The sequence below is a fragment of the Pelobates fuscus genome, chromosome 1, assembly GCF_036172605.1.
Source record: "Pelobates fuscus isolate aPelFus1 chromosome 1, aPelFus1.pri, whole genome shotgun sequence".
Lineage (NCBI taxonomy): Eukaryota > Metazoa > Chordata > Amphibia > Anura > Pelobatidae > Pelobates > Pelobates fuscus.
The window spans coordinates 417,947,327-417,970,179 of record NC_086317.1 but is presented as its reverse complement, the minus strand read 5'-3'; the positions used below and the strand labels follow the sequence as shown (position 1 = coordinate 417,970,179).

At 43.4% G+C, this 22,853-nt stretch overlaps 1 protein-coding gene across 1 annotated transcript; it reads right to left on the bottom strand.

Annotated features, from left to right (window-relative positions):
• Positions 1–12,917: 12,917 nt before the first annotated feature.
• Positions 12,918–22,143, bottom strand: LOC134570105 (keratin, type II cytoskeletal 8-like). The gene is made up of 9 exons (XM_063428483.1): positions 21,722–22,143; positions 17,498–17,706; positions 16,664–16,724; positions 16,149–16,244; positions 15,895–16,059; positions 15,387–15,512; positions 14,776–14,996; positions 14,201–14,256; positions 12,918–13,693 (listed from the first exon to the last, which is right to left on the bottom strand). Exons 1-9 carry the CDS (start codon positions 22,073–22,075, stop codon positions 13,464–13,466), a joined length of 1,518 nt encoding a protein of 505 aa, XP_063284553.1. The 5' UTR covers positions 22,076–22,143; the 3' UTR covers positions 12,918–13,463.
• Between the last annotated feature and the right edge of the window lie 710 nt (positions 22,144–22,853).

The following is a 22,853-nucleotide window of genomic DNA, read 5'->3' as shown; positions in this document are numbered from 1 at the left end:
ACAGTAGATATTGGTGAGGTGTAAGTGACAAGGACCTACACCTATAAGTGGAGCGCTCAAACACAGATAAATCTTACCAAAACGCAGTCTCATTCAATGGTAAAATATGGGGTACATGTCAAAGTAAAATACAGAAAATACAATATAGTGTAGATGGTACTGAAAAATGGCTTCACAGTGACTATAATGATATTGTGCTGAATATTACACTCACATTTCAAGGAGCCTGTATGTAGAAAACACTGGCTCCGTATAAAGGCTTGTGTGCTGTTATGGTAGCACCACCCTTCTACTTCGGCTTGAAGAATTTCTCGAGAACACGAAAAAGAAGGGAAGAAAGCATGACATAGGCACTGTCGTTATTCGGCAGGTGTTATTTTAAATTACCTTTAATAAGACTCGGACACCGGTTATTCTGTTGGAGTATAACGTCCACAGCTTTTATTAAATCTTAAACAAATTAACAAATTTAGGGTCATTGTCATTTCTGACATTTCGTTACTATCCCCCCATACAATACCCCTGACAATGACCCTAGCACTTAAACAATAAATAACATTTCAATAACATTTAACTTATAACACACGGCCTACCAAAGAGGCCCCAACCAAACGTTACTGTAGGGGTGTACCCAGACACCCCTACCCCCTAGGTTCGTAGCCACCGAAGAGCTTGAACCTACCAACACTCTTATCCACCTGGCCTACTCCGGCCTAGGCCTTGGCCTATCCACTTCCAATTCCAGCCAACTTCCGACTTTACCATGCCCTGTTCCCGCCGCTGTGACCAAACGGGAACACAACCAAACCTAAAGGGAGGGTGGGTGGGACAAAGAACAGGTGAGTGAATTTCTGTTAAAATGGCTCCTCTCTAAGATGGCCGCTATTTAACTCGCTCTTAGACCACCCCCACGCTGCATTACCCTAAGCCCACCCCCAAATCTTTACCCTGCCCACTCTCTGGCCCTGTCAAGGCCCACTCCCCCTCTGCGTTGTTCCGTGGGCTTCATGACATAGGCACTGTCGTTATTCGGCAGGTGTTATTTTAAATTACCTTTAATAAGACTCGGACACCGGTTATTCTGTTGGAGTATAACGTCCACAGCTTTTATTAAATCTTAAACAAATTAACAAATTTAGGGTCATTGTCATTTCTGACATTTCGTTACTATCCCCCCATACAATACCACTGACAATGACCCTAGCACTTAAACAATAAATAATATTTCAATAACATTTAACTTATAACACACGGCCTACCAAAGAGGCCCCAACCAAACGTTACTGTAGGGGTGTACCCAGACACCCCTACCCCCTAGGTTCGTAGCCACCGAAGAGCTTGAACCTACCAACACTCTTATCCACCTGGCCTACTCCGGCCTAGGCCTTGGCCTATCCACTTCCAATTCCAGCCAACTTCCGACTTTACCATGCCCTGTTCCGCCATAGCACATGCCTTGACCCCTTAAGGACATGCGCGACCCCCACTACACAAAAACAGGGCCCTATCAATACCCTCCTGAAAACCCAGGTTCAGCAAGTCAGTCCCTACATCTGACAAATGAACCCCGTCTCTCCTGAAATAACCGGGCAACATGCCCTCCAACTCCTTGTGTCGGACAACTACTCCCCCCAAACGCCTAATAAATGCTGACATCGCCCTATTCACCTTGCCCCTGCAATGGGCTACCGCATCCAAGTCCCTAGCGTGCCTCCACGCAAATCGGGGAACCATCTCCGACCACACCACTACAACGCCAGGGACCAGCCCTACCAGCCGATCCATGCCCCTCTTCATCCACCTCACTAACTCCCTCTGAGGGACAAGCCCCAAATCGTTCCCCCCGCCATGCAACACTACCACATCAGGCTTTGCCCCCCATACAATTTCCTGAACAAAACACTGCTCAAACCTTGCCAGCTAAATCCCCTAAAACCAAACCATGAGATCGCCACCCGCTCCCGAGGAAAGCCCAGCTGTGTTCCGCTCCTTCTAGCTGCAGCTCTCTTCTGTGCCCAATACACAAACGAATGGCCGATCACCCACACTGTCCAACCTGAAACGAGATAAAAGTTAGTACATCGTCTTCCATGTCTTTTTTTTTTTTTGAATTTACACCAGCCTGTCGGGCCTCACATACGATCGGAAACGCAAGGATTCCCACCTACCAATCCTTTTAATCCTATCGTCACCCAGACCTAACCTCGCCGCCTCTGTCGCGGCCCCAATACGGAATGAATGAGTACCGAACTGCATGGGCTCCAGGCCCATCCTCCCCAGGCCTATCCGGAAGACCCTGGTAAACTGGAAACGTGACAACGCTGACCCGTCAGCGTGTATGAAAAAACAGCCCTTACCCTCCGGCCGGAGCGCTAAATAACTAGCACCCCGCAGCACCGGGCACACCTTGGACCCTGGCAACCCATACAAGACCACCGTGCAGCCTTTTCCAAAAACATCCGTTTTTGACCTGCACAATCTGATACTCACCCTGTCAGCACAGATCACCACGTCTTCTTGTTGCAGACCCCCAACCCCCGCCTTGTTCCCACTCACCAGCTCGCCGACTCGAAAAGCCCCAAAAAAGGCCCACACAAATGCACCTGCGAATAATTCAACCTCGAATGGCGAGCGGCATATCGAGGGTAGCAGCTCCACCAACCGTTGAAGCATCCCGAAAGACACCGGCCGCCTCGAGTCAGCCGTTTTCTTCCCTCTCCTGAAGCCCTTGATAGCCTGCCGAACCAAGAAATGTTTAGTAACATCTTCCCACCCGTTGAACTTAAATAAAAAAGCCAGGGCCGACATATGTCTGTCGACCATGGCCGGAGAGGCCTGCTTAACAAATAATTGGCAAAGAATCCACAACAAAACGTCCAGTCTCCGCTCCGCGGAAAGCTCCCCCCCTACCTGATTCACCGTCTCCTCCCATACTTTCCAGACCTTAACATACGCCGACCAGGTGCTTGGCGCCAGCGACTTCCTTATGCACTCCACAAGCAGGCCATCCCGAGTTGCCACATTTCGACTGGGCACACCCGCCCCACCTTCGCTGCACCAGGAGCCGCTTCCCAAAAACGTTCCCACTGTAAACGAGATAGAGCGTCAGCCACCACATTCTTACACCCCGGAATGTGCCTAGCCTTAAACACAATGTTAGATGACATACAGAGCAAAACCAACCGCCGCAACAATCGCACCACCGGCGGCGAGCTAGCAGACAGGCTATTAATCGCCTGCACCACTGCCATGTTGTCTGAATGAAATGTGACCCTCTTGTTGGCAAGTTCCTCGCCCCAGAGCGACACCGTGACCACCACGGGAAACAGTTCCAGAAACACCAGGTTTCTGATAAGCGGGGATGACAACCACGTTTCCGGCCACCCCTCCGCGCACCATTCTCCCGCCAAATAAGCACCAAAACCAATACTGCCCGACGCGTCCGTAAACAACCCTATAGCCTCAGACGACACAGACAGCTCCCTAAAAAACACAGTTCCATTAAAATTGGTCAGAAAATGATCCCACACCTCTAGATCTTCTCTCATGTCGGCGGACACTCTAATATAGTGAGACGGCCGCCGCGCCCCGCTGGTTGCCTGAGCCAACCTCCTACAGAATATCCTCCCCATAGGAATGACCCTGCATGCAAAGTTAAGGCTCCCTAGAAGAGATTGCAAGCCCCGTAACGTAACCTTCCTTGCCCTTTTTGCCGCGCCTACCACCTGTCGTAAAGTCTGCAGCTTATCTACTGGCAACCTGCACTCTCCAGCGCACGAGTCAATTTCCAGACCCAAGAAACAAATGCACGTAGTGGGGCCCACCGTCTTATCCGCAGCTAAAGGCACCCCGAATGTATGCGACACCCACTGCAGAGTCCCCAGCAGCTGACCGCACCTACCCGAATTTCGAGGGCCGACACATAGAAAATCATCGAGATAGTGCACCACCGATCCCCCCGCCGACTCTTTGCGCACCACCCATTCCAAGAACGTGCTAAACTTCTCGAAATAGGCGCATGACACAGAGCAACCCATAGGCAGGCACAAATCTACAAAGAACCCGTCCTCGAAATGACAACCTAAGAGGTGATGACAATCTGGATGGATGGGGAGCAGCCGAAACGCTGCTTCCACATCCACCTTCGCCATTAACGCCCCCCGACCCGCTCTCCGTACCAGCTCGACGGCTTTGTTGAATGATGTATAGGAGACCGAGCACAGGTCCGCGTCAATGTCATCATTCACTGAACCCCCTTTCGGGTGCGACAAATGATGAATCATACGGAATTTACCTGGATCCTTCTTGGGAACCACACCCAAAGGGGATATCCGCAGATCCGCCAACGGTGGGGCCGCAAACGGTCCCGCCATCCTTCCCAAGGAGACTTCCTTCAACAACTTTTCCCCAACCACCCCCGGATGTTCCAGCACAGACTTAAGATTTGCGCTTACCCCACTCGGACCTTTTGCCCTGAAGGGGATCCGGAAGCCCTCTGTGAAACCCTTCCATAAAAACTCTGCATCTTGCTGACTATCGTATTGCCTTAGCCAAGGCAACATCACGTCGACCTTCACCGGGGACCACCCCAGCGGTAGTCGCTGTAGCAGCAGTTCCTGTCGTACCTCCCCCTGTGCTACTCTTCCCTTTTTTAAAGCATCTACTGACCCCGTGGCTCCCGCCGCAACCGGAACATTCGTGTCTAAACCTACACGAAGCCCCCCATTTACACTGGCCTTCGTTAAACGCCCAGCAAAAAACTTTTTTCGGACCCGCCGACGCAGCGCTCCCAGTGGCCGCGCCGGCTGTCCCTGGAAAGGGAGCAGATTTCTGCGCCATCATCAGCCGCATCCAAAGCGGCAGGTCCATCTGGTCCCACCGCATGGATGCATTCGCTGCTAGTCGCTGACGAAACTGTTCGTCGTACTTCCACCACGCCAGCCCCCCATAAGTCCGGTACGCATCTCCTATCCCGTCGAGATAGCAAAATAGCTGGGAACAGCAATCCGGACGCTTTTCGCCTATAACGCTGGCCAAAATACAAAATGCCCTCAGCCAATTCCCAAAAGTCTTCGGGATCTTCCTATACTCATGACTCTTTTCCTCCTCCTCTTTCTTGGCGTCTTTTTTGTCCTCGTCCTTGAGGTCTAGGAACTCCTCTAGGGGAAGAAGGGAAAAGATTTCTACGAACTCACCTTTCCATATCTTTTCCTTCACCTCCCCTTTCAAATGACAACCAAGGGGCCCCGCGAAGGACACGTGCACGTTTTGCCGCGCGGCCTCCGAGATGTCCCCGAACCCTGCCTCCTGCTCTGACGCCCCTTCAGTCGATTCCACCGGCGGAAGCGCGGCACTCGCGTCCCCACTGGCAACCCCCCCCGATATCGAACCTCTACTAGTAATTACCTTACCTTGGTCCCCGTCTGTGGCCCATACTCTACCAAACTGCTGTGACTCCCTACCTTCCTCCCACGAGTCCAATAAAGATCAAGAACAGCCTATGAGTGTTCCTGGATGTAATGCAGAGCTCGACTCACCACTGTTGCCCCCGGCCGCCTCAGGCCCAGGGGATGCCGTCCTTCCACCGGCCCTGACAGGCCCCGGAGCTTCCGTAAATCGCCGACTCCCGATCTCCTGGTCTCTCCTCGGAACCGCGGGCGTGTGACTCTGTGACCTGTAAGGAGACGACAACCTGGGCAGTCTGTTTGATCGGTCCCCTGCCCGCCTGTGCTCCCTACGCTCTTCTCTTCCGTCCCAATCCCGGCTCTTCCTTGCCGCCCTACCGTCCCTGCTGACAGACCTCCGCCTCCGATCCTGGCCACTCCTATCCGCTGCCTAACTCCGCAACTGTGCCTGGAGTCACTACGCCTGTCCCGTGACGGGCTCCTGCCCTCACTCATCCGACCTCTGTCCACGCACCTGCTTCTGCTGTGCCTGGCGCTAGCACTGCGCCGCTCTTCGCTCCTTCCCCTCCAAACACTAGGCCTCCTATTCACACCCCCCTGGGAGCTGCCTGCCGGGCCCTCCCTCTCTTCTCTGCCTTGCCTGCTTCCGCCAGCCATCATGGGCCCCCGCCCATCCCAGCCCGGCTGGCCACTACACGTCGTCTCCTGTCCTCCGCTGACCACTACCGCCTGACTACCAGAAGCATCCCTGGCTGTTGCCGCTTTCTTCGGATTGTGGCTGAGCTTGCAGCGCCCCTTCTCTCCTCCCTCTGTCCTGCTCCCCGACCTGGCCCTCGATAAGGCCGCCCTCTGTCCACTGCTGACCTGATCCCCCTGCTCCTGAGGCGGGACCGCTAGAGAAGATCCAGCAGCAACACTCTCGCCCTGACTCCCCAAACCCCCCTGGTGTTCGACTCACCGCTTCCTGATAATCCGGCCTCCCTGGCCTCCCGGCCGCTTCCCGACCCACTCTTTTCGACAGCTGTCCTGGACACCGGCTCCGTTCCCGCCTTCCTGCCAACCGCAGATCCGCGGGGCGCCATCTTCCCCCGCGCTCCCTTCGCCGTGGCCTTCCTCGCCTGGCTAGCCGTCCCAGTGACCGGCGCCGCCTGCCTCGACAAACCGCTGCCGGAACCAGTCGCCATCTCCCTGTCTTCGACCGACGGGCTCCTCCGACGACGAGTTGCGGGTGCCACACCCGGGCTGAGACGCTGCGGTGGCCTCGTCCTCCGTGTAGGCCTCCGCTCCGAGTCCTGGGAAGTTGCAGCAGCGCCGAGCTGCTGATGTAGCCACGCCATGCCCCGGTCCCTGACAGCCCCCTGGACTCCCTCCAGGATCTCTTCTAACGACGCCATACCTGCAGAAACGAGAAAACAGAGGAAACCCACAGACCTGACAAAGAACAGGTGAGTGAATTTCTGTTAAAATGGCTCCTCTCTAAGATGGCCGCTATTTAACTCGCTCTTAGACCACCCCCACGCTGCATTACCCTAAGCCCACCCCCAAATCTTTACCCTGCCCACTCTCTGGCCCTGTCAAGGCCCACTCCCCCTCTGCGTTGTTCCGTGGGCTTCAGACCAATGTGTAGACTTATGGTGATAATGACACAGATATGTGTTCAATAAATGGGGTCTCATTCACTTTGACATGTACCCCATATTTTACCATTGAATGAGACTACGTTTTGGTAAGATTTATCTGTGTTTGAGCGCTCCACTTATAGGTGTAGGTCCTTGTCACTTACACCGCACCAATATCTACTAAATTTATTCAGTGGGATAGAGGATATTTCCACACTAGTGTATTGAGCTGCCTGTAAATCACTTTTTGACTCTTTTGAGCACTTTTGTTATACACACTCCTCTGTAAAAAGAGGCAACCTTTGATTCGTATTCAGAGACTTTCAACAGTGCTGATTGCTGGCACACCCATACAATATGGCATCTAGACAAAACTTTATAGTAGGTGCGGCAGGAACAAGGACAGATATAATGGACTTGATCATACACCGGAACGCAACATAACTGTAAGAACTATCAGCCAAATGGACAGAATAATCTCAAAACTAGATAGAAACTGGCTTGGCTTGACTTGTATTGGTATGGGCATTTGGACAAGGATAGAGCGTAAAGTAAAAGACAAAAAGCATAATCAAACGTCTGGATCATCAATTCATGGCAGTCAAAATAAATATGTTAAAGGGTGTCCAAAAAGACAAGTGCAGAACTCATATTCAGAAACTACATTTGACAAGCCATCAGGAAGTGAAGATAAGACTATAACTGAACTCTTATTCCATGGTTCTAAGCAGGAATCCTATTGGAGAGCACAGCAAAGCTTTCAGTTGGACGTCTATGAATATAAGAGGGTAGCCAATGATTTCACTCATTGGCACCATTACCCCTTTTAGTTTAGAATTTCCTTTACATGGGACCGACATGAAGGAACTGTTTTAAAATGGTGACATCTTCTTTGATGTTGAAGTTAGGAATACCGCCACATAATCTTGGAATGGGACACTGGCTAAGTCTGGCTGTGGCTTGAGATAAGATACTTTGGCCAAGACAAGAACATGGTGTGCATGTTACCATGGCAGTAGGGGAAACTTCTTAAATTTATTTTTTTGGGGGTGTTTGAGGGATTGTGTTTATCTGTTTAAAACTATAAAAACTGACAAACTTTGTTTGTGCTGTGTGAAGTAGTTCTCATGAAATCTCCACCAGAGAAATTGCTTATGTACTTCACCTTCATTGAGCAAACGTCCTACGGGGGCAAACTGGTTTATCATATGTTTTCAAACTGTATCTTTTCTCAATGACTGCTGGAGGGAAATTTGAACATTGCCAGCACTATATATGTATGTAATTCGATTTACTCATTAAGTATTACTTGATTGTCAAGATGCCAAAGCTAAATTATACTTTGTTCTATCAATGAGCAATTACATTATACACAATCCTGCCCAGATTAGATTGCAGGCTCTGGGGTGTTTGGACAGCAAACAAAAGTCGTTTTGAGCAAGCCAGAGTAAGAATCCTTTAATTCAGTGCAAAGTTCATATTCTTTCAGCTGGATGAAATCCAAATATTTTCTACAAGAACCATAGGTCATTTAAAATGCCATGGTTACAGTCACAACTGTAAAATATAAAAGGGAAATCTGCTATCACATGGCAGGAGAGAAAATGTGCACATCAAAAGATATGTGTAGCTTTGGTATGTGTTCTTCTTTCAATATACTAAAAGTCAAGGTATTTGGCAATGTCCATGGTAGATCAAAGGGCAAAGGCCTCAATCAGGGGACCTGACACTAAAAATAGTCTTTGTGTGAGCCAGCTGTGAGACTGTAAGGTAGAAAAATAATTGTCACTTAGCACTTAGCTTGATGAAAAGCTTTATATGTGAAGAATGTGTCCTGTTTTTAATTTTTTTACAAAAAGTGCAGATTTCAATAGAAATTGGCACCTTTATAAATTAAAGGACCACTATACAGTCCTTAGGTCCACCCCCCCCCCCCCCCCCCCACCCTCAAGGCCCCCCTCCCGCTGGGCTGAAGGGGTTAAAACCCCTTTAGCCACTTACCTTAATCCAGCGCTGGTGACCTCTCCTCCCTCTCCGACGTCAGCTCCCGAGTGGAGCGAATGCGCATGCATGGCCAGAGCCGTGCATGCATTCAAACCGCTAATAGGAAAGCATTACTCAAGTCAGCAAGATGAGTCTACTGTGCCCTTAGACAGTTTCTTCACAATGGCTGAAGGCATCCATTCTGCATTGTACTTAGCACTAAGGCCATCAGATATAGAAAAATAAATACTGAAATATCTTCTGTGCCAACACTGAGATAAAACAGCTTAGCCATAGTATTTGTTCAAGGTATCCATTAGGCACTTCCGTATTCTACATTGTTATACAATCTCTGTGCTGTGATCCACCCCAGGAGTGGTTTATTGCTTGCATATTCCTTTTAAACCTCTGCCCTTATCTGCCTTTTTGTGCATTGTAAAATTGCTGCTTACTATGAAAGATAGCTATAATCATTTACAACTCACCAACACCATAGGTAAATATGCGAAAGGTAATTCCGCCTCGTCTGTGTGCATACACACGTCTCTGCAATCCATAACGCAGTTTACAACTCTGACGTACCATTTGTAACTTTGTTTTATCAGACTTTTTTTTTTGCGAAAATGGATTTTCAAAAATGGAACAATATATGAAAGGACTAAGCTTAAAGGTAAAAGAGAAAAGTGGGTTTCTTTTGCAAAACTATTCATTAATCCCTCGGGAACTGGAGTTTATTTACATTTTTTTTTTTTTTTTAATGAGAGCTGCTATGGTAATTTTTGCAATGCAATTGTTCTTGAACAATTCTCCTCTTTAACATTTAGTTTACCTTTATAGACTTTTTTTTTTACACAAGGGTGACAAATACATTGTTTTATATAGTGTCAAATGAATGACAAAATTTGGGGAGATCCTACCTTGCTCTGATAAAATGCAAATTTAAATGCTTTAGACTAGAAAAAGCGAGGATATCCTGAAAAGGTTTTGTGATATACCAATTTAATCTGTTATTTTACATTTGCATTGTTTATGTTTCAAACGTGGACATTACCAATTCTCTGCATCTGCTATTTTCTATTTGAGACAATTATAAAACAAAGTAATTTAAAGAACAATGTATGCACTAGAACCCTTACAACATGCTCTAGTAGTTATGGTGTCAGGGGTGCCATAGTGCTCCCCTGTTGTAAGTGCTTAAACCATTTTTGAATGGTTTAGCCTCTTACTTCAGGTCCACTAGGTGTCGCTCCTCACCTCCATTACATATCAGCAAGATTAGAAAGCATTCTGCCTGAGCTACATTCAGCAATGCGAGGCTTAGCTTATTAGCTAAGAGCAATCACCTAACACTCTTAGCCAATAAGCTAGCCCTGCACAGGACTTAACCTGGTGGGGTTAACGGAAAATCCTAACCAGAGGTGTGGATCTCACTTCTGCCTGCAGTACATCAGGGAGCGGTGCCTTGCAGACCCTAAGCAACAATATAAATGGTTTGACTACTTATATTCTAAAATAGTTTTACTACTTACAATGTACCATAACCACTACAGTGTGATGTAGTGGTTATGGTGCTTGAAGTGGTACTTTACAAATTATCTCAAAATTATATAGGTTATATTAACATGAGCAAACCAGGGCATTTTTAATTACAATATATTTTTTAAATTGCTGATGTTTATTAGTTAAGATCTCTATTTTTCATATCTTTTTAACATGTTCAAACAAAAGGCCATAACACAGGGATTGTGTTTCAACAACCAAACGATATGCAGTAGAGCATATAAGAATGGGATATAAGAAAGAAGATAGAAGCTTTGAACAAAGCCCTAATGAGGCATGTCAGACATCATAGGTGCTGTTGATGTGGAGTATATATTAAATACTTAACATCCTATGTCAGTGTTATAGGAAACAAAGCAAAGTAAAGAAGTATATGGAAAATGTGGAAATTTCTGGGAACTGTGGGAGAAAAAAAAAAAAAAAAAAAAGTAAAATATGATTTACAAGAACATTGGTGATAATTTCACAAAGTGGAGGCACACAGCCTTGCTCTGCTGATTTGATGTCTGCAGAAATTGTGATCATGGAGTGAAAAATATTGAAAAAAAAAATAGAACATTTATTGTGAAACACGTACCACTTTGGCATAAACTAACAAATGAGCAATCACAGCCTTCACATCTATTTCCCATCAGTCTGTTGCAAATGCCCTCTTAGTGGTGTCCTGTACTGATGAGAGCCAAGGCCACTGGAGATGCACTTTGAAAGAGTCAGGCATCACTTAAGGAGGAGGTGTTCTTCAGAATGTTGAGTGAGCCTTTTAGATGCATGAAAGCTAACCATTTCACTGCAGATGTAAGTAAGTTATATTCCCTATTAAGCTCTACCAGTATCAGAGACAACATGGGTTTACTTCAGGGAGATCATGCCAAACTAATCTTATTGATTTTTTTGATTGGGTAACTAAAATTATAGATCAGGGTGGTGCAGTAGACATTGCTTACCTAGATTTCAGTAAGGCTTTTGACACTGTTGCACATAGAAGGCTTATCAATAAACTGCAATCTTTGAGTTTGGATTCCAATATTGTTGAATGGGTAAGGCAGTGGCTGAGTGACAGGCAACAGAGGGTTGTAGTCAATGGAGTATATTCGAAGCTTGGGCTTGTCACCAGTGGGGTACCTCAGGGATCTGTACTTGGACCCATTCTCTTTAATATTTTTATTAGTGATATTGCAGAAGGTCTTGATGGTAAGGTGTGTCTTTTTGCGGATGATACTAAGATATGTAACAGGGTTGATGTTCCAGGAGGGATAAGCCAAATGGCAAATGATTTAGGTAAACTAGAAAAATGGTCAGAGTTGTGGCAACTGACATTTAATGTGGATAAGTGCAAGATAATGCATCTTGGACGTAAAAACCCAAGGGCAGAGTACAGAATATTTGATAGAGTCCTAACCTCAACATCTGAGGAAAGGGATTTAGGGGTGATTATTTCTGATGACTTAAAGGTAGGCAGACAATGTAATAGAGCACCAGGAAATGCCAGCAGAATGCTTGGTTGTATAGGGAGAGGTATTAGCAGTAGAAAGAGGTAAGTGCTCATGCCATTGTACAGAACACTGGTGAGACCTCACTTGGAGTACTGTACACAGTACTGGAGACCATATCTTCAGAAGGATATTGATACCTTAGAGAGAGTTCAAAGAAGGGCTACTAAACTGGTTCATGGATTGCAGGATAAAACTTACCAGGAAAGGTTAAAGGATCTTAACATGTATAGCTTGGTGGAAAGACGAGACAGGGGGGATATGATAGAAACATTTAAATACATAAAGGGAATCAACACAGTAAAAGAGGAGACTATATTTAAAAGAAGAAAAACTACCACAACCAGAGGACAGTCTAAAATTAGAAGGACAAAGGTTTAAAAATAATATCAGGAAGTATTACTTTACTGAGAGGGTAGTGGATGCATGGAATAGCCTTCCAGCTGAAGTGGTAGAGGTTAACACAGTAAAGGAGTTTAAGCATGCGTGGGATAGGCATAAGGCTATCCTAACTATAAGATAATGCCAGGGACTAATGAAAGTATTTAGAAAACTGGGCAGACTAGATGGGCCGAATGGTTCTTATCTGCCGTCACATTCTATGTTTCTATGTAAGTATAAAAGCCCACTTGGCATTGTTGGCCATGTGTTAAACTAGGGTTCTTCAAACTCTAGCTATCTACTTGTTGCTCTACTACAACTCCCACAATTCTCTGACTATCTGTTTCATTCGAAGAATTATGGGAGTTCTAGTTCAGCAACATTTGGAGGGCCAGAGTTTGGAGAAGCCTATTTCAGACCAATAGCTTTCAATTTCCTTCACTGTTTGGATGTTACATATTTAAGAAGACAGACACATGTTTTTTTTTAAAATAATAAAAAGGTTTATTAACAGTTTTATCTGAAAGGTGTAGGCACTTCCAGTATCCGTCCAGCAAGGATGGATGATAAGGCACAATGCAAAAGATTTGGAGGAGTTTTGAACTCCGTATTTACTTTGCAAAGAACTGTGAGAATTGTAGGAAAAGCGAAGAAGGAAGGTGTTAGAAGTGAAAGATAGGAGAGCACAACAGTACCCACAATAAGCCAGGCTTCTCTATTGAGCCATAAGCCTGCTGAGAAGGAATCAGTAGAAGAAATGTAAAACAGGCTAAACATGCCAGACAATACCCATCACCCTCATTTTAGATATGAGCTGACAATAGCATTCTGTGTTTAAAGAGCACCATTAAATGTCATTCCAAATTCTATGCATAATACTGGGCTCCCAGTTCCGATATAGCATGTCCATGGTTAGTTGCAGGTAAGAATTCTATGCCATGACTCAGATATCTGCCTTGAAGGAAGCTCATGTGTAAAGAAGATCCTGGCTGTGGGTGAGCATTGTGCTAAGAAACTTGGACTGCTCACTTAGAGAAGACATCTGAGGATTCAGAAAGCACTCTTCCGTCTTTGGTCTCCACAGTCTTCACTACGATGCTACGCTTGGTCCTGGAGGTTTCCAGAGGAGAGGAACTGAGACTGGAATAAGAATTATAACTGCTGCCAATGCCACTGCCGAATCCACTGCCGTATCCACTGCCGTACCCACTGCCGTACCCACTCTGAAGACCACCACTGTAGGCACTACTAACTCCTGTAACACAAAAAAAGTATAAAGTGAGACTTAATCCATTATTTGCTATAGTTCATATACCAATAGGAAGGTTACAGTATGAAGCAGGGCTCAATTTTCCATGTTGGCAAGTGAAAATTTAGCTCCACCGAGAAGAAATTCACCCTTGGTGAGCAGACTATGGCTTGCAGTGGCAAGTAACTTTTAGTATCATAGGACTTCAAATTTTAAACTCTGGGATAAATTACAATACTCTTACTATGACTAGGATTATAATAGCCTTAATGTAGGTATGTGCAAGTTTCTTATATCCTAGACAGACACAACATTTCCAAACTGGAAATATATAATTATAGGTTAAAACAAAACTATACAGTTTCAGATGTAAACGGTCAATCGTCTTGTTCTTTATACAGTCTTTTCATCAATTTGTTCAGAATTTATATTAGTTACTATAGTGAAAAAACACTCTTAAGCCTCAATTAGGCATCATATATAACAATTTTATTCTGAAAAATTAATAATTACCAGAATATCCTGTGGTCTTGGTTTGGATGCTCATGTTCTGGATTCCAGATTCTAGCCTGAAGAAGAAGAAGAAACTTTTGTTAATAATGTTGATCCTAGTTCATTACAATTCCATGACAGCATTACCCTCAGCCAAAGTACAATTCTTTTGAGTCTGAAGGCCACAAGAAACAAGCACTGTAGCAAGTAATGTAAAATAATGAAACCTGTGACATCAACAACAGCATGAAATATGGAGACTATGTTACTTATAAGGGAGCTGCTCTTACGATCTAACCATATACAAGTTCATTATTCAGAAATTCTGTTAATGTCCATTACTTGATTAGTAATGCTCCACTATTACCAATGACACAGAACTACACGGTATTGATGTTCGAAACATAGGCAATTCTCCTCCTCTCCATCATAAATGGTGGGGTGGGGAAGAACCAGGGCACTTCAGGTACCATAACCACTACAGTGAGATATAGTGGTTATGGTGCTTGGGTGTTCCCTTAACATTGGTTTACCAGAAAAATGCAATATTGCATAGAGGGATGTGTATATAATATTTTCTTCAAATATATTCCTACCTGCTCTCTTCTCCTTCAAGGAGTTTCCTGTATGTGGCGATCTCAATATCCAGAGCCAGTTTCACATTCATGAGTTCTTGGTATTCTCGGAGTTGGCGAGCCATGTCCTGCTTGGCCTTCTGCAGAGCAGCTTCCAGCTCACTGAGTTTAGCTTTGGCATCTTTCAGCGCCAATTCCCCACGTTCCTCAGCCTCAGCAATCTGAGCTTCAAGGTTTGCACGCTGAAAATAAAAAAAAAATTCCATTAGATTATTTGTTTTGAAAAAGTCACGTATTAACAAAACCTAGAACATAGATTTGCCTATCGTAACAACATTTACACACTTCTCATTACTAGAAAAAAGGAAATCACTAATTATAACGAAAACATCTGCATAAAAAGGGTTAACAGCTGGTTTCTACTATGTATGTTAGGTCAGATCCAAATGCATAGTGGGATGTCTGTCAAGCTGAGCGAAGCATTTGTTACACATGACCACCAAACTGACTTGGTTTAAAAAGCAAACATCCATGCCCGTTGGTTTCCTGCTCTAGGTTCCACAAACCTGCTAGGCTACACTGTTAATGTTGAAGCACTCATGCCTAAAATCAATTGTTACAGTTGAGCTCACCTGTGCTTTCAGAGCATCAATCTCAGACTGCAGCCGGGTGATGTAGCGGGTGAGTTCGCTGATCTCGTTCTTGGTGTTTCTGAGGTCATCAGTGTGGCGACCGGCGGAAGTTTGCAGTTCTTGGTACTGTTAAATAAGAATACAACTGAATGAAATGTATGTGAAAAAAACTCCTACTCAAAGAGACAATAGGGAAGAGTGATGGGATAGTTGAACATTCTATGTATCCAACTGAATACTAGTTCGTCCCATGGGGCATTCAAAAAGTACAGAGTGCTAACATGCAATCTTTTTATTTTCCATTACAATATTTCTATGTGACGGGAAGGTCAGGAGTGAGCAATAACACTTTCTACAAAATTAATTATATAGTAGGTAATTTACATCAATTAAATGATTCTAAAGAAATCAAATATTTACATCAACTCTGTTGCACCTTTTGATCAATGTTTTCCAGAGTCTGAAATATACACGTTATATGTTTTCCAGTGTCTGAGATAAGACTTACCTTCAACTGATACATGCTTTCTACCTCAGCGCGACTCTTGTTGGCAATATCTTCATACTGAGCTTTTACTTCAGCAATGATGCTGTCTAGGTCGAGGTTGCGGTTGTTGTCCATGGAGAGGACAACAGATGTGTCGGAGATTTGGGATTGCATCTCACGCAGTTGCTGTAAGAGAAAAACATATTGGGTTTGGTGCATTCTAGTCAATCATAAAACCTTAACTTTGTTAGAAAAGCAGTCCCTATTTCTCTTACCTCATCGTATAGTTGGCGGAGGAAGTTAATTTCATCTGTCAGTCCCTCCAATCTAGCCTCTAGCTGCACTTTGTTCATATAAGCCTCATCGACGTCCTATTGGGTTGGAAATAAATGCTGGGTTAACAAAAGATGTGGAACATATACTTTTTAGTAAGTGTTACCTCTAAGGTGTCAAGGGAAATTATAAAAGTCTCTTTATAAAAATCTCTTCTCTACTTTTTTTGATACAGTTGGTAATGTTACACACCTGTCCTTGGAGGTTACACTGAAACACTACAATTAGGGTTGTTAGATGCACAATGTTTTAGACTTTAACTTCTTCATGCGTTTGGGAGATTGATGAATAGGGCAGCCTGCCAGTATGTAAAATCATGGTGCTCATAGCAAGTCATTTAATTTGGTGGGAAGTAAAGTTAGGTGTGGTTATACCAGTTTATAATATAATAAAATGGAGAATCTGTAATCATGAATCTAATTTGAATACATTTCAGTCTTTATTATAAAAATATTACCTTCTTTAGAAGAACAAAATCATTTTCCATCTCTGTGCGCTTGTTGATTTCATCTTCATATCTTTTAGAAACAAAACAAAACATATTAAGTGTTGTAAATCAGAAACATATAGACAAACCAGATAAACAAATCGATCCATCTGGTTTGCTCATAATTAGATATTTCATTGAGTTGAATGATTTTCTTGAGGATTGCTTTACAAATATACCAAGCATTCTAAAATGTGTTTATTGCTGTAGTTTTTGCCATTTCTACTGGAAGACTATTCCGGGTATCTACTACATTTTTCTTCCACCCTCCAAACTTGCATCCTGTTCTTTAGCAGTATTTTCTGTTTTGGAAGAAGTGCTTTCTTTAACATTAATTCCCCAATGCATTATTAAACATATCATATGTTTAGTTCTCATGATCCACTATGTCAAATTTTAAATATTATAAAAATAAAAAGAAGCAATTCTTTTAAAACCAAACCAAAAATAAATATATATATTTGGCAGTAAGTCTATTAGAATTCCTCCAGACATGTTCATCTGCAAAGGAATAATGGGTTTCCATTTAAGGTCATAAAACTTTTCAGCTTTGTTAATCATCTAAAAACATCTATACAGATTCCAGCACAACAATTTCTTAAATTAATCCACGGATGGAAAATTTGCAAGAATAAGAAAGATGTCAAGGCATGTTTAAAAATGAATGAATGAAGTATCAAAAGTTGAATGGTTATGGGCTAATTTTCCAAAGTTAAACTAAATAAAGTGATACACAAATCAATTTGGCATTGAGATAGACTAAGACATCCCCTTGCTGTTCCCACCAAGTATGGAGAAACTCACTTGTTCTTGAAGTCCTCCACTAGACCCTGCATGTTCCCAAGCTCTGATTCCAGGCGCATTTTTTCTTGTCCCAGGGAGTCAAGCTGACGGCGCAGGTTGTTGATGTATGCCTCGAACATGCCGTCCATGTTACTGCGAGTGGTCTTCTGGTTCTGGAGGAGACCCCATTTGGTCTCCAACATCTTATTCTGTTGTTCTAGAAAACGGACCTGAAAGCAATTGATAAAGCAGTTGTTAATATGCTGAAAATATAGTAACAGCAATTAATTTTTTACTGATTATGGGTCGTGAGTAATATGGCAGTTTTCTGATAGAGACCCCACTCACCGGTAGGCAATGTAGACCTATTTTTCTGCCATTCCACCATTACAAAATATTAAGGGTCACAGAAAACATAGTGGGACAAAATCACCAGCTGTAGCAATACTGAAATGGTTCTGCATTGTACTAGGACTTTAAAGGCCCAGACTGTCTAGATCACCCTTACTCAAAGTTTTAGAGGTTCCCTCTTATACTCGGAGAGAAATATGAAAATCATTTATGCCTTCAGGCATTTTCAGATGTTTACGTCATCATGAGCAGGAAATAGTTAAGTATAGTGTACCAGTGCTCAGCAGGCATTGGAAGGAACTGTATGTACAAACTAATGGTATAGGACTAAAAGGTGTACAAACACCCCATACGGCAATACAGATTTGGAAGTATCGTTTGTTCTGTTAAACTTTTAATATACACTAAGACAACCTCACTCCAACTTAGCTTGCCAAAAAAATATCACCCATTATCTTTGTTTTGTTTTAATAATCTCTTCATTATGATGGATAATCATATCAATGCTAGCCGCTTTGACATGCACATTGGCTGCACTAGAAACAGTTTTGTAATATCTGTCTGCTCTCAGTTTGAATAATGAGAGTTCAAGTCCTGTGTACTTTGTGACATCAGATAAAGTTCTGTGTACAGAGTATACAGCATTGGGCAAGGCTGGGTGGGAAATCACGTTATATCCCTATAAGGCAATAACTGCAGGTAACGTTTATCACCCGCCCCTCCCTTGCAGTACAGAGAGGCAATATACAAATGAGGAAATGGATAACACAATAAAGTTATATTCCCTACCCACCTACTTACAGTCAGGACACGTCTTTATTCACTACTGTCACCAAAACACTTTGCAAACATAAAATGCGTCCCACGCACAAACTTTCGCAAGAATACATACTAACGGGCAAATGCTCCATTAAGAATTGGCCTTCAACATATATATATTAAACAAAGTGAATGGTAACTTTTAACCGGTTGCAGTGATAGAGGTATGTGCAATACATTAGCACAGAGAGAGTATAAAACCATTTGTCAAAAGATCTTAACACAAAATTAAGTATGTGTCAAGTTTAACATGCAGGTGATACTTTGAAAGTTCTAAAACATTTTGTCAGGTATGCATTCTATAACCGAAACCGAAAACAATTATGTGCAGTCTATCCCAATGCACATTTAAATAACTGGAGGTTTTTAAATATACATACGGATTTTAGGATAGAGTGCAGGTAACTCTTTTTGGTTTCTGTTCTATGTATTTGGGTTTAGGAATACTATAGGTGCTGCTGCTGCCCAGGAGTAGTGGGAATTTATGTGCAGGGTTTAATTTTGTGTGTTTGTACACACTCTATAACTATTGTCAAACATATTGAATTGTTATCAAACATATTGAGAACGAACGTATGGTTTTTCACTGCAACAGCAAATACAATATTACAAAACTGAAAAAAACACCAATCTGTGATCTATTTTCTTTCCTTAGCAAATGTAAAATATATTGTCTTTTATTATGTTTTGTATGAGTTATGTGTTTTGTATTTAAAACCAGCACATTATATGTATACTAAATGCCAAATGTTTAACACTGAGAGAATGCTCTTTTATTTCTTATCCTTATCGCATACTCATTCTCTGCTTACAATACAATTTTTATCTAGCACAACCCATAATCCTTGAATTGTATCACCACGTAAGCAACAGTTCTCTTCCTCGTTCGCCATTTTCCCAACTTCCTTAAGAACTCTCTGTAAAGAAACTCACAGGTGTCTCCACTAACCAGAATAATGAGGGTTTATTAATAAAACACTAAACTGCAAAAACTAAAAAAAATAATTGCAAACCTAAGGCAAAAATAGCCAGCTGTGACTATAGCTTAGTTGATTCATTTTTCCGGACCAGTTCTCTTTTGCCTAAATTTAGCAATTACGCTTTCAATTCAGCACAATAGTGTTGAGTGGATTAACATTTTTTTTTTTTTTTTTAAATAAAGAAATCACTGCCCTGATACATTTCAAATGTACCTTTAAAGTTTGCAAACAGGACTTTAAAATCTGCTGCACTGGTTTGTCTGCTGCCATATTAGGTATTGCAATACGGTATGCAGCATTGTTACATTTATTGGGGCCATAACAATTGAAATTAATACAAAGACATTACTTTGGTAAAATATGAGGTTTAGATCCAGATAGTCAATTGTAGAACAGTAACCAGGGATTGTTGGGACTACAAGCAATACAAATCTAAAAAGGATTCTTGGAAATGCTGCCTCTCCTGGATGGTAGTATATGCCCTGTGAATATTTTTTGCAGTGTATTCAGCAGAGTTAATACAAAAAGGTTTTTTTTTCTAAATAGTAGCAAGTACTATTTCTTGTAAAACTAATTATATTGGACACTTTGGTTTATGAGGATCTGAAAATGAGGAAGCATTTCCTATCTAGTCAAATCATTTGGCAGATTGTATGTGGACATTGGCAATTAAATGTAACCCACTCTATAAGGAGGGGAAACCTGGCACAGTGTACTGAATAGATGTCTGAATAAGTATTACTGGTGATGAGATTTAAACCCTGTGAGGAGTGATGTCAAAGCTTTATTTTGCAGAGTGTTGATTCATTACCGAGCTCCCAAAAGGGTTAAACTCTAGCATGTAAATGTTTGTTTCTTGAAAAATGACCAGCCTTGTTCCAGTACTTTCTTTAAAGAATATATGCAAAACAAACACATCATAAAATAAGCCATTTAACCTTTTTGTAAGACGTGAGCAGCACATTGCTAAATATGTAACTCGTTAACCCCTTAAGGACCAAACTTCTGGAATAAAAGGGAGTCATGACATGTCACGTGTCCTTAAGGGGTTAAAGACCACTGACAGACTTAAGCCACCATGAAGATGTGGAAGGTAAGATTTGTAAAAGCTTTGCAAACATAGAAAGGACAAAGGTCTAACACTAGAGCTATTGCCATGGGAACCAACTGCTATTTCTTGTTGACTGATGGTGTCCATTGTGACTGCTCCACTATTAGACCTTTATCCCATTTTTCAGTCCGAAACACTTTTATAACTCTACCCAGGGACATTCCACTTTTTTTTTTAATACCATCTATATAGCTGCTGATGATAAAACCATCCAGTATTCAGTGATAAGTCTGCACCAACCAAGTTGTCCTTATGGTATATTTAATCCCATCTACAATGAAGTTGTTGATGTATTGGTTAACAGTATAATATAGCAATAACACTATTTGGGCCTTTGCCATCCCTACCTATTGTTTAAACTTAGGAAATTCCCCAGGGGTCCAACAGGTGCAGCAGCTGTTACTCTACGGAAGGCTTATGGCCTCTGTAATACCTTTGGAAGTTTCTAAATCCTCAAAACAGAGGCCCTTTGTCTACAAATCGATTTAGAGGGAAAAGAAATATTGGAAAAAATTACAATAAACTATTTAGTAGCTTTAAATGGAACAATGCACCACAGTACTGAAACTGCTGCTCTGCACTTCTAACAAAGACCATTAAATTACCCAGCATATTAACCTTGAGCTACACTGGGCTCTAGCCAAAAAATGTTTAACCCTTTCATTCCAACCGTGCCTTCATGATGCATATGGCAAAGCTTAGAATGTAGAATTATTGAAGAATCGAGTAAGGTTCTATTGTGACTAGTTCAGCACCTTAATCGGGCATGATAGGTTAAGCAGGTAGTGACTGCATACCAAGAGATATCCCAGGCATGCATAGCCAGGTTATACCTGTTCAGGTAAGTGGCATACCTGGACAGGTAAAAGGGTGTGTCATCTAGGTGGACACTATAATATTGTGTGCTGTACATTTGGTCAGTAATATCTATACCAGGTGCCACCCTGGGCACAAGCAGAGAGTGGGCACTTGCCAGGCACTTACCTTATCAATGAAGGTAGCGAACTTGTTGTTGAGGGTCTTGATCTGCTCCTTCTCCTGGGTCCTGACCTGCTGGATGTGGGGGTCGATCTCCAGGTTGAGTGGTGCCAGCAGGCTCTGGTTGACGCTGACTGCGGTGATGGCACCACCAGCCCCAGCTCCAGCTCCAACCCCATATCCCGACCTGTAACCGCTGCCAAATCTGGCTCCTCCATAGCTGGAGCCCAGACTAAAAGCGGCAGTGCTGGCTCTGCTGGCCCCGGGGTTCCCGCTGTAGGAGTAGCTGCTGAAGCCTCCGGCGCGGGGGGCAGCGCTGCTGCTGCTGCGGTAGGTGACTTTGCTGACTTTGATGGACATGGTGGACACTGGGTGGGTTGACAAGGAGATCTGAGCAAGAAGAGAGCACAAGGCAGACTGATCAGCCTGGGAGCGGCGGCCGCTTTATAAAGGGCTGTGGGCTAGGGAGGGGGCACCAGGCACCTCGCACCTGAGTGGCTGAAGGTAGCCCGGTGGGCGGGTCCAGTACCACCTGCTGCCCTGGCATATCGTGCTTCTCCGTCCTAACACTAGAGGGAGCATCAGCTGCTCATTACAGTGACTTGCAGGGGATATGGTCACTGCTGGGAGCTGAGGGGTTAACCCAGGGGTGTTTGTCTGCAAGGCTGCGTTTGGAATGTGACCCCCAGCCCAACCCTAAAAGACAACCTCATACATAGCAGGGTGGGGATCTCCTGCCTGGCCAGGAATACCAGGGCTGTGATGGGGAAGGGAGAGGTGGGGATGTGCACTTTATTAATTAACAACTACATGGGCATGGCTGTGTGCTTTTACTGCAGATTGGAAAGAGCAAACTTTTTCATGTAATGGTTTACAGAGAATAGAATGCCAGACTGTGCAAAAAATATGCAGAATAAACTTTCCATATTTATTTATTCATTTATCAAATATTTTACCAGGAAGGATACATTGAGATTTCTCTCGCTTTCAAGTATGTCCTGGGTCCACAAAGCATTGCATCCTTAATAGAGACATGCCTCTTCTTATCTATACTGGCAAATCCAATTTACTGAGCTGTAGATTATACTGTAAAAAGATAAATCCCATTTACTGAGCCGTACATTATACTGTAAAAAAT

Bases quoted from the DNA above. Each gene is read 5' to 3' on its own strand.
- LOC134570105 (XM_063428483.1), bottom strand. From the start codon at position 22,075: ATGTCCATCAAAGTCAGCAAAGTCACCTACCGCAGCAGCAGCAGCGCT. The intron at 14,257-14,775 runs GTAGGAATATAT...CTTCTTCTTCAG, and splicing joins CTTGAAGGAGAAGAGAGCAG to GCTAGAATCTGGAATCCAGA. The intron at 13,694-14,200 runs GTAATTATTAAT...TTTGTGTTACAG, and splicing joins CAAGACCACAGGATATTCTG to GAGTTAGTAGTGCCTACAGT.